The sequence below is a fragment of the Lactuca sativa genome, chromosome 4, assembly GCF_002870075.4.
Source record: "Lactuca sativa cultivar Salinas chromosome 4, Lsat_Salinas_v11, whole genome shotgun sequence".
In the NCBI taxonomy this organism is placed as follows: domain Eukaryota; kingdom Viridiplantae; phylum Streptophyta; class Magnoliopsida; order Asterales; family Asteraceae; genus Lactuca; species Lactuca sativa.
The window spans coordinates 35,891,339-35,902,539 of NC_056626.2; the positions used below are offsets into that span (position 1 = coordinate 35,891,339).

The window sequence follows — 11,201 nt, forward strand, 5'->3', positions numbered from 1 at the left end:
TTATTTATGATTAAATGTATTCTTTTATGAAGAAATGATAATTTTTACACCCCTTTTATTTTTGGTTGATTAAAAGAAAGGAATTTGATTACTTGTAAATTGATATATACTCATTTGTGATAGTAGTAGTATTAGTTTTTTTGAAAAAAAAAATCGTTTATGAATACAAATGTATTGATTGGGGGTTGAATTTCTATTAATATTTTCGAAAAAAAATGTGAAATAGGAGAAAAAAAAATATTTTTTAAGGAAAAAAATTAAATTTTTTTAGTTTAAAATTCTTTTTTTTTTGATTAAAAATCAAATATTTCCTTCTTTTTTTGGTAACTGATCCTAAATTTAAGAGAATTTGATTGATTTTATTTTATTTTAATTTAATTAAAATATACAATTACTAATATGCCCTTATATATTAATAACTGTTATCGCGTTCTCAGCCTTTTAGGTGTTCTCATTTGATCATATATATATATATATATATATATATATATATATATATATATATATATATATATATATATATATATATATATATATATATATATATATATACTAGGTTAAAACCCGTGGAATCCACGGGTGTTCATTTTAAATATAACTAAAAAATTGATTATCTAATAAAATAAATATTACAATCATGTGGGTTCGTAAAGGAATTAGGTGAAATGGATGATACGTGTATAAGAAATGCATTTTTTTAATAGCTAGAAATCAACAGATGTCTTGAAAACAATATTTCTAAATGGTCAAAATTAACAGATATCTTGAAATTAGCTTGATTACCTCTTCCATAGGGAGTCATCAACACAATTAATGGATATGTATTTGTCTTCTGGTAAAGACTACCAACAGTTAGTTTTTATAATGATTTGCAATTTTCGTACAACATTTTTCATATAAAAATTAAAAGCATTTCCTCAAATTGGGTGGGTGTATGTGGTCCTAAAAATCAGAAGAGACGAGGATCTGAGACGAGGAGACGAGAGTGGATTCGAAGCATGAAACACAATTTGAGGTAATTTCGTTGAAGGAAATCGAGATACAGAGGGAATAAATCGAATGCACATGGGTTCTCAATCTCCCTATGTTGTTGTGTGGTCACAAGAACAGAAATAAGAGCAGGGTAGTCGCCGATGGCGACAACACTGACCACCAGAGAAGGAAACGACGGAGCTCAACCGGATGTGGCCAGAAAAGGTACAAGTTAAATCAATTTCATATTTTTGTTGTCCAAGTTCATAATTTCGATTGATATTAAACCCTTGTGAAATTTCCTTGATTGTCATTTTAACATAAATTCAATTAATAAGCTTCCTTCCTAAGCTTCCGATTTCTCGTTTCGATCCAACAGGTCAACAAAAAAATTAATTGAAATTGAGGATTGTCTTTGTTGGCGTTGTGTGGTTTGAATTTTGAGATGTGTCAATAACAAAAATAACAACCGGAGCATTTTTTTTGTTGCGTTTCCAGAATTGCCTTCTGAAGATTATCAATTGCAATCGATAATTAATTGAAATTGAGGATTTTTTGTCTTTATTGGCGTTGTGTGGTGTGAATTTTGAAACCAACGATTCAATTTTGATTTAGAAATGTATTGATTGTCGCTATAGTCTATTTGTGGTGGAGCGATTCAGTCAAGAACATGGAGTCGAGGTCTAATTACATCCAAATTCTATTATATTCAATTTTTGGATGTTTAGATTTTTTAAGGTTAGTTGATTATACTTTTTTTCTTGGTAGATTCTGATTTCGGACTCCCAGGAGCAATTTGAAGAGTAAAAACAAAACACATTCTTGATTGGGTGGCTGGGAAAATTTGTGAATTGCCAATTTTCTCAAAACATCATTGATTTGTTTGCAGGTCATCACTGTGGGCAGATACTCTAGAGTTTATCATTGATTGTTTTTGTATCTTCAAGTGAGCTGTTCTACAAGTTGCATGGGAAAGTTTGTGCTATGCTACTGTTACATTACACATACAAAAGGAAGGGTAAAAAGGGAAAAGAGTAATTACCAATGAGCAAGAGGGGCAACATTAGATTTGTGTTACTTCCAACTTTGTATAAGGATTATCTTTGGTTGTGGAGGGCATATTTGACATCGAGTTCATTCGCTTTGTATTTGGGACGATTGGGTTGTTTGACGAAATGCGTGAGAGAGGTATTCATTTGTGAATAGCAGGGTATTCATTTTTTAATACCTATTCATTTGTAAATAGCAGTGTAATCATGTGTGAATGAATGTATTTATTTTTGATAAGATGTATTCTTTTATTCATTTGTGAATACCAGGGTATTCATTTGTTAATAACAATGTATTCATTTATAAATAGCAGTGTAATCATATGTGAATAAGTGTATTTATTTATGATTAAATGTATTCTTTTATGAAGAAATGATAATTTTTACATCCCTTTTATTTTTGGTTGATTAAAAGAAAGGAATTTGATTACTTGTAAATTGATATATATTCATTTGTGATAGTAGTAGTATTAGTTTTTTTGAAAAAAAAATCGTTTATGAATACAAATGTATTGATTGGGGGTTGAATTTCTATTAATTTTTTCGGAAAAAAAATGTGAAATAGGAGAAAAAAAATACGTTTTAAGGAGAAAAATTAAATTTTTTTAGTTTAAAATTCTTTTTTTTTTTGATAAAAAATCAAATAATTCCTTCTTTTTTTGGTAACTGATCCTAAATTTAAGGGTATTTGATTGATTTTATTTTATTTATTAATTAAAATATACAATTACTAATATGCTCTGATATATTAATAATTGTTACCGCGTTCTCAACCTTTTAGGAGTTCTCATTTGATCATATATATATATATATATATATATATATATATATATATATATATATATATATATATATATATATATAGTAGGTTAAAACCCGTGGAATCCACGGGTGTTAATTTTAAATATAACTAAAAAATTGATTATCTAATAAAATAAATATTACAATCATGTGGGTTCGTAAAGGAATTGGGTGAAATGGATGATACCTGTATAAGAAATGCATTTTTTTAATAGCTAGAAATCAACAGATATCTTAAAAACAATATTTCTAAATGGTCAAAATTAACAGATATCTTGAAATTAGCCTGATTACCTCTTCCATAGGGAGTCATCAACACAATTAATGGATGTGTATTTGTCTTCTGGTAAAGACTACCAACAGTCAGTTTTTATAATGATTTGCAATTTTCGTACAACATTTTTCATATAAAAGTTAAAAGCATTTCCTCCATGTTAGCATGTATTTTCCCTTATTAGGTAACATAAGAAGGATTTACATTGGGCTAGCTGCATATCTAATGAAGCTTTAACTATTGCTAGTTTCTAGGTTGTCCCTGCTTATGGTCTATTCCATTTCTCTCATTCTCCCCCTGCTCTATATAGAAAATCACTCAAAGAATTCAAAAAATATAGAATTTGGAAATTAGACTTTCAAACCTTATAGTCTTAAGGCCCTTCCATCAACTCCATATCCTTTAGTCAACTCACTACTTCAGTAGCACCTGCTGCTCACGACATTTCCACCCTTTTCACCAAAATAACAGCAAAAATCTCCCTATATTTGCTTTCATAACACCCGTCTCACCATCAAATAACATGATGTTTCCTCACCAAGCCCTCCACCAATTATATCTGCCCCTTGGTTAGCAAGCACATCAGGTACTCGCAACTTTCCTATTAAAAAAATTCATACTTATAGACTTGATATCAATAAACAGAGTATAGTATACAACATAGCTTTTCCATCATCACTTCATTGAGATTTTTTGAACTTTTAAATTCAACATAGCAAATCCTGTAGACAGGCTACCATTAAAAGAAATTAATAGATCAAACAAACTCATTAAGATGTAAAATATACAAAATTTACATGTAAATTTGAAGAAGCATAAGCATGGAAAGACAGATCCAGATCTACAGAGACAAATTTTACTCTATATGAATTAAAACAACATGTGCCTTCAACCAATGACACAAAATTGTTGGTAAATCCTTCATAACCAAAAAATTCAATGTAAACAAAACTTGAAAACCTAAGTATCATGTGGGACTACCTGAATAAAGTGCTTCGTTGCCAAAAAAACAAAACGGCTCCCGGAGAAAAAGCATAAACAACGAAGAAAAGTCAATAACAGTCACAACTAAGACCAAGTAACAACCGGGGGAGAAAGATGGCACCTGAATTTTTGAATGTAGTAGGTAAAAAGTCAAAACAACTCCTCTGCTGCATATTTTTATCCATCAAAACTTGAAACAGAGAAACAAAAACTCATTGTTATCGTTTCATTGCTCATCTATGAAGGTTTCAGGTCCGCAGGGAGCTCTTATTACTCACCAAGATTCATGCTGTGACTCAGTGCATAATGAATCAAGAAGTTCATACTTGTAAAAGTGAGATTGAATAAACAATTCCCTTCGACTTTTTACACCACATACACATTAGCGAACCAGAAACACCGAGTAGAAAAGAAAGAGTAAAACCTAAATCAACATACGTGAATTGAGAGATCAGAAGCACCGTGGAGCATAAGGGCTGGAGACATGGTTATGCATTTTCCGTAATCACCTGCTTGATAGGGCAGAATGACAATGACAATGAAGGGTCGATCATAATTCCTGATTTCTTGCTATTAAGATTAATTCAAATATGTTTTCTGATTTGTTTAAGATAGAACGATGATTCTGGGAAGAAATTATAGAAAGCGTCAGGTGATAGGGATTAGGGTGCAAGAAAAGTAGGAATTGAAGGAGAGAGCGGCGAGATTTAGGGAGATGGATATGTTGTATTTAATAGCTGTAGAGTTTAATAGTAACATAAGGGTAGTTTTGGTATTTCAGTTAGACATTATAAGCGGGAAAAAAACTTGGGGAGGGGCTGAGCAATTGCCACGTGACAATTTTGTACTCATTTATTAGGATAGGGGATATATATATATATATATATATATATATATATATATATATATATATATATATATATATATATATATACCCACTAGGTGTGAGACCCGTGTATTACACGGGTTTATTAAAAATAAAAATTTAGTATAAATATTTAAACATTAAATATTTTATAAAATAATACTTCTAGATAACATTATGTAGTGTTTTGGAACATTTATAAAACAAATCAAATATTCTTTAGAGTAATTACGAGACTTTATTATCAAATTAATAGAATGATTCTTTTTCCTAATAAAGCTCATTAGAATTTTTGTGGAATTTTATTTAAAAAAAAATAGAAATTCTCAAAAAATTACAAGTGAAAAGTAATAATTCTAAAACTCCCACAAAATTACATATGGCAAAACTCTTAAAAAATTGACAAGTGACAAAAAAACCTTCATTTATTATATATATATATATATATATATATATATATATATATATATATATATATATATATATATATATATATATATATATATATATATAAGCAACAAGTTCGAAATGAGAAATGAGTGATTCTAAGTTATTTCGAACATCATTAAAAAAATAAATATATTTTTTTTAAATAATATATTTTTGGATTCCAAAAAAGAAATCGAAATGTCAAGAACAAGTTTTAAATATGATGAAAAATTCCGAAATTTGGATAAATTACTTTGTTATTTACTAAAATATAATTTGAAGTATAAAAGATAAAGGGCTTTGAAATATTCATTTAATTGAAAAATGATGATCTTAGAGAACGTTTTTTGAAATAGTCTTATTTTGGTTTGAAGTAGAGAATAGGTTTTTGAAAAACAATTGTAAAAAATAAAACTCCTAAAATTCAAAATGATTATTTTTCGGATACCGGAACTTTTTTATTATTTTCTATAAAACTGAATAAAAGTATGATTAGTTTAGTCTACTTCCCTATAATATAAGAGAAAATGACAAAAATAGCCAATTATACTAATTGCATTACAAAAATAGCCAAAAAAAATCGGGATTACAAAAATAGCCACCCATTTCGCAGGTGAGAAGGCCCCATCTGCGAAATGGGCATCTCATATGCGAATGTACAAGTGCCTGAAGCACAGCTGTGCTTCAGGCACTTGTACTTTCGCAGATGAGATGCCCATTTCGCAGATGGGGCCTTCTCACCTGTGAAATGGGTGTTTTTAGGTATAAAAACGTTTTTTTTTTTTTTTTTCATTTTCACCATTCTCTACACAAAAACTCTCTCTAACTCTCTCTAACTTTGGGCTTCTCTCGGAATTTTGGCTAGTTTTTGAAGAAAATGGAGGATTATGTCAACAATCCCGCAAATATGGTTAGATTTTAACTCTTTTAATGTTTAAAGTTATTTTTTTTTATCAATTGTTGTATTATTTAGTGTTAAAAAAGGGTAATTTTGTTGTGTTTGATAGTTTTAGTATATTTTTAGTATACTTGAAGTTTAAATGCAAGTAGAGACAAGTAGAGACTGCGTGGATAATGTTTACAATTTGTTATTTTTATAGTTTTTTTAGTTGTTGTATAACCTGAAATCTTGTAAATTTTTATCCTATAATTGTTTATATAAACTGTATATATATTTGTCGTATAACATTTATAAGTTGAAAATTTGTCGTATATATATTGTTAGAAATTGTTTTTATTTGTCGTATAAGTTGAAAAATTTGTATAAAATAGTCGTATAACTTGCAAAATTGTTAGTTTGGTTGTCGTTTTATTTTTAAATTTTTTTGTTTATATGGTTATGGTTATATAATGTTAGTTTTAATTAGAAAGATAAAAATTGTTTATATATTTGTCGTTTAAGTTGAAAATTTGTTTAAGTTGAAAATATGTTTAAGTTGAAAATATTTATATAATTATGTATGATATTGTGATCTATCGTAAATATATTTGTTGTATAACTTGGAAAATTGTTTATATATGTGTATGTTATTGTTTTTTATCGGAAATATATATATTAGTAATTAAGAAAGTATTTGCAGTTCGTAATATATTTAAAAAAAAGTATATTTTTTAGTTATCTAATTTGTTTTTGTGTTTTTTTTTGCAGCATGATTTTAGTTTAATGAATACGAAAGCCTTTGCGAACCTAAAAGGCTCTGGCGGTAACATATGGGAAGTCTTTGAAGTTTTAGATGATGCCCGACGTGCTATTTTCAGAAATACCGTCTTTGGCTATTTTATTGATGTCCCTCGTTTACAAGGGGACGCTTTATTGTTTCATAAAATGTTCCTTCATCAGATCCGGCCGGACCCTGTTTTATCTCCAGATGGAATAAAACGTTTATATTTTCGAGTAGGCAATACCAAAATGGTTTATGGGCCGGAAGAGTTTTGTTTGATTACCGGCTTCAATTTTGGGGAGTATCCAAAAAACATTGGGAGAAAAGGGTCGGAAAAATTAATAAGCAGTAAAAAAAGATGTTTACTGCGTGAACGGCTATTTCCGGACCATACTAATAGTTCGGTGAAAATCGGCGACCTGAAAAGTTTAATTTTAAATCAAACATTCCTAGCACTTGACGACCTTGATGCAGTTAGAGTATGTTTGATATACATTTTGTGTGAAGGTTTTTTGGGCAAAGAAGTTAACGATCGGGTGCCACAAGATTGGTTTTATTTGGCTGAGAATTTGGATCTCTGGAATAGGTATATTTTCTTTACGTTAAAAGTTCTATTTTATTAAAGTTATAATTTATATAATAATCAATTTTGTTTTTTTTTTTGTTTTGTTAGCTTCGCTTGGGGTAGCTATCTATGGGATTTTACTTATGTTGACCTTGAGGATACGTGGAATAAGATACATCATTATTTATCACTTCCTGAGCGTGGTCAAACTTTAAAGTATTCCGTCTCAGGATTTACTGCTCCAATTAGGGTATAAAAATTTTATTATATTTAAATTGTTTTATTGTTATATTTTTTATTTTAATTTTAACTTTTATTACTGTTATTGTACAAAATTGTAGATATGGATATATGAGATGATTCCGGCTGTTCGTGCATGTGGATTTGCATTGAGAAAAAATAAAGACTTGCCTCGGATGAAAAGATGGAGCGGAACAAAAAAAATTGAAATGGGTTGACGTGAACAAGATTTGGTCAAAGATGCAGGTTTAAAAATAATTCGTTTATTATTAATAAAGTTGATTATTATAGTTTTATATGCATTTTTAATATGTTTAATTTTTTAGGAGGGGCTACCACCAAGACAAAACATGTTACCGGGTGATGGTGAGATGACATCTTTTTATTATATGTCATTTCAAGAGTATGTATATGGTGAAGGGAAAGCAGTTCCATCCCCAGTACGGGACCATTTTAGGAGACAAGACGAATCTTCGTCTAGTATGTCGTCCAGTGGTCGCTCTCATGGTAGAGGTCGGGGCAGTGGGAAACACAAGCTAGACGAGTTGTTGAAACGGGTACATGCACTGGAGCAGCATGTGTTTATGAATCAACAAAAACCTACAGAGGTTTTTGTTGAAGAAGTGAATAATGACCAATTTTGGAACGACATTTTTTTTGAGGACCCGACAGTGTCACAAAGAAATTATGATGAACAGGTTAGTTACACGCTACATTATTTATTAAATTTTATTAACATATATGAATACCTGTGTTCATATTTTATATTTGAAAATATAGGTTGTGCAAGATGAAGTGATGAATAAAAACAATACAACTCAAAATGTTTTTGGTGATACTCAAGACGACAAGGTTGTTATAGATGTTACCTTTACGATTTTAATAATTACTTTTTAATAAAGTGTCTTTCGTTATTAAGTAAAAAGTTATATTTTTAATGTAGGTGTTGGAGGAGAGTAATCAGTATGCGGGGAACAAATTTGATGATGATGTGTTTGATGTAAACGATTATAGTGAAGTTAAAGAGGTTATTATAGTTACATTAATATTATATTAATATTTTGTTTATTTAGATATTATTGCTTATTAAATTATGTGTATTTCGTTATTAAGTATAAAGTATTATCTTTAATGTAGGAGTGGGAGGAGAGGAATGACAATGCAGGGAACAAATTTGATGATGATGTGCCGGATGAAGACGAACTAATAATAACGGGAAATGTAGATTATTTTCATGATGATGATGATGACAAAGAAGTTACACCCGATAAACCTAGGAGTCGAAAACCATCACAATTTTTATGCACTCCTTACACCGAGGTATTCGTTTTATTTATAAACTGATGATTTTATGTTTATGTGAATTATCTATGTTTATGTGAATTATCTGAAAGATATACATTTAAACATATGAATATTGTTTTTAGTTGCACACGACACCGAAACAAAAAAGAAGAACAAAAAAGAAGGTTGGTACGAAATCAACATGCCCCGTTCCTCCTCCAGTTTTTGGTGTTGCTCATGACTTCTCCATGTTGCGCCTGCAACCTTACGTAGCAGGCGGTGAGGATGTCATCCAAAATTATGTATTGCAATCATACGATGTGCAGCATCGTTTGTTTAATTTCGTGTTAGATAGAGATTTTTGGAGCTCATTGTTTGGGCATACACACGACGGATGGTTGGAGTCAGCGGTAAATAAATTGTTAATTAATTCTTTTAAAAGTTAATTGTTTTTTAGTCAATAACAAAAGTATCATGTGTGCAGCATATAACCATTTGGTACCGACTTTTGATGGAGAGACGGTTTGAGAGCGACCGACATACAATAATGCCTCCAAATTTTTTTGTTTCTCATGCTTTGGAAGAAGGACAGGACTGGAGGGCGTTTATGGCTGGTATTGCTACATACCCTAACTTCATGGTTGCTTGGTGGGATGTTGATACGGTAAACTTAATAGTTTATATTGAAAATAATATCGTTTTTTTGTTATGTTTTTGTATTGTGATGTTTTTGTATTGTGATGTAAATAAACATAATTTTATTTTCTGATCCTTATACAGGTCTTATTGCCGATTCATTCATCCCCTAATCATTGGCTATTTGGGGAACTACGATTAGCGTCAATGGAAGTGCATATTTATGACAGTCTTGGTAGAGGTGCTTATGAAAAATTCCAATCCGAAGGAATCTTTTCCAAATTTGAACGTCGGGTGGCAAATTATTTGGACAAGATTAAGTATTGGGCGCGGAGGAACATCCCAAGGATTCCATTGAATATGCAATTCATTTATGAAGAAAACGTTCCCCAACAAAGTAGTCATTTGGGAGATTGCGGTGTTTTTCTTTGTATGTTTATGGAGCAATTGGTTTCAGGTCAACCAATACGTGTTCTTATTGACCCAAAGAACGCAGCTTTAGAGTTCCGTCTCCGGATGGCAAAAATTATTTGGGGGTCTAGTCTTGCTCCTCTGTAGTTGGATTATATAAATGTATATACAAATTAATGTTGGATTTCATTATTAGTTTATCTTTAGAGTTTACTCAACGGATGACAAAAAATATAACGTTACGACAATTACAACAATTTAATGACCTACTAATTACTTATCAATAAATTCAACATAAGAACGACCACAACTTTTGTTTTAACGTTACAAATACAACAATTTATTGACCAAACAACTTCAAAACCATAAAAACAATATTGAAAAACTTACAACTTGTAAACAAGAACTGCCAAGAACAACACCCAACTACAAACCAACGCTATCTTTAACTTCTTATTTTCTGATTGAAAGAGCTTATTAGAGTTAGCTACTTTAGCTATTACCATAGAAGATTGGTCCTTCTCTTCATCAACCCAACTGATAAACCCGCATTTTGGTCCCTGTTAAATTTAATATCCACAGTAAGAAAATAAATTTGTGTCATGTAAACACAAGGGTTTAAATTTGAATGACGGTAAGAACATGATACCAAATACGGGCAAGCGTAGAACAATCTTCCTGGGTTTTTAGCTGTACCCGAAATCCTAACGATACGTTCTCCTCCACAATTGCAGTATGCCATTAGCCTTCTTATTCTTTTAAATCGGAGTTACTTTCTCAGTTAAATTTTTTCATAATGAGTGACACCCATTTATAGAATAAATCATATTACGGACAATTCTTTTTGACTATGAAATAAACTGGTTTGACTATGAATTCATAAAAGTTCAACTATGAAATGCAGACAAGTACATTCTGTAGTATTGTCATGTCGGTCAGTGAAATTTGACTATGAAATGAACTGGTTTGACTATGAATTCATAAAAGTTCAACTATGAAATGCAGACAAGTACATTCTGTAGTATTGTCA

The 11,201-nt window shown here is 30.3% G+C and overlaps 2 protein-coding genes across 3 annotated transcripts; both read left to right on the forward strand.

Moving 5' to 3' along the window:
• The first annotated feature begins 6,221 nt into the window (after positions 1–6,221).
• Positions 6,222–8,931, forward strand: LOC128133804 (uncharacterized). 2 transcript variants are annotated; one of them, XM_052771331.1, is made up of 7 exons: positions 6,222–6,284; positions 7,023–7,621; positions 7,709–7,850; positions 7,942–8,086; positions 8,167–8,538; positions 8,621–8,692; positions 8,784–8,931. In XM_052771331.1, the coding sequence occupies exons 4-7, from the start codon at positions 8,081–8,083 to the stop codon at positions 8,895–8,897; spliced, it is 564 nt and encodes a 187-aa protein (XP_052627291.1). In that variant the 5' UTR covers positions 6,222–6,284; positions 7,023–7,621; positions 7,709–7,850; positions 7,942–8,080; the 3' UTR covers positions 8,898–8,931. Both variants share the same exon structure in this region; 1 of them encodes a protein (XP_052627291.1).
• Positions 8,932–9,500: 569 nt separating this feature from the next.
• On the forward strand, positions 9,501–10,725 carry LOC128133805 (uncharacterized). The gene is made up of 2 exons (XM_052771332.1): positions 9,501–9,788; positions 9,905–10,725. The coding sequence occupies exons 1-2, from the start codon at positions 9,636–9,638 to the stop codon at positions 10,316–10,318; spliced, it is 567 nt and encodes a 188-aa protein (XP_052627292.1). The 5' UTR covers positions 9,501–9,635; the 3' UTR covers positions 10,319–10,725.
• The last annotated feature ends 476 nt before the right edge of the window (positions 10,726–11,201 follow it).

Coding starts and splice junctions, on each gene's coding strand:
- LOC128133805 (XM_052771332.1), top strand. CDS start 9,636: ATGGAGAGACGGTTTGAGAGCGACCGACATACAATAATGCCTCCAAAT. Junction 9,789..9,904: donor CTTGGTGGGATGTTGATACG/GTAAACTTAATA, acceptor ATCCTTATACAG/GTCTTATTGCCGATTCATTC.
- LOC128133804 (XM_052771331.1), top strand. Junction 8,539..8,620: donor AAAGAAATTATGATGAACAG/GTTAGTTACACG, acceptor TTGAAAATATAG/GTTGTGCAAGATGAAGTGAT. Junction 8,693..8,783: donor GTGATACTCAAGACGACAAG/GTTGTTATAGAT, acceptor TTTTTAATGTAG/GTGTTGGAGGAGAGTAATCA.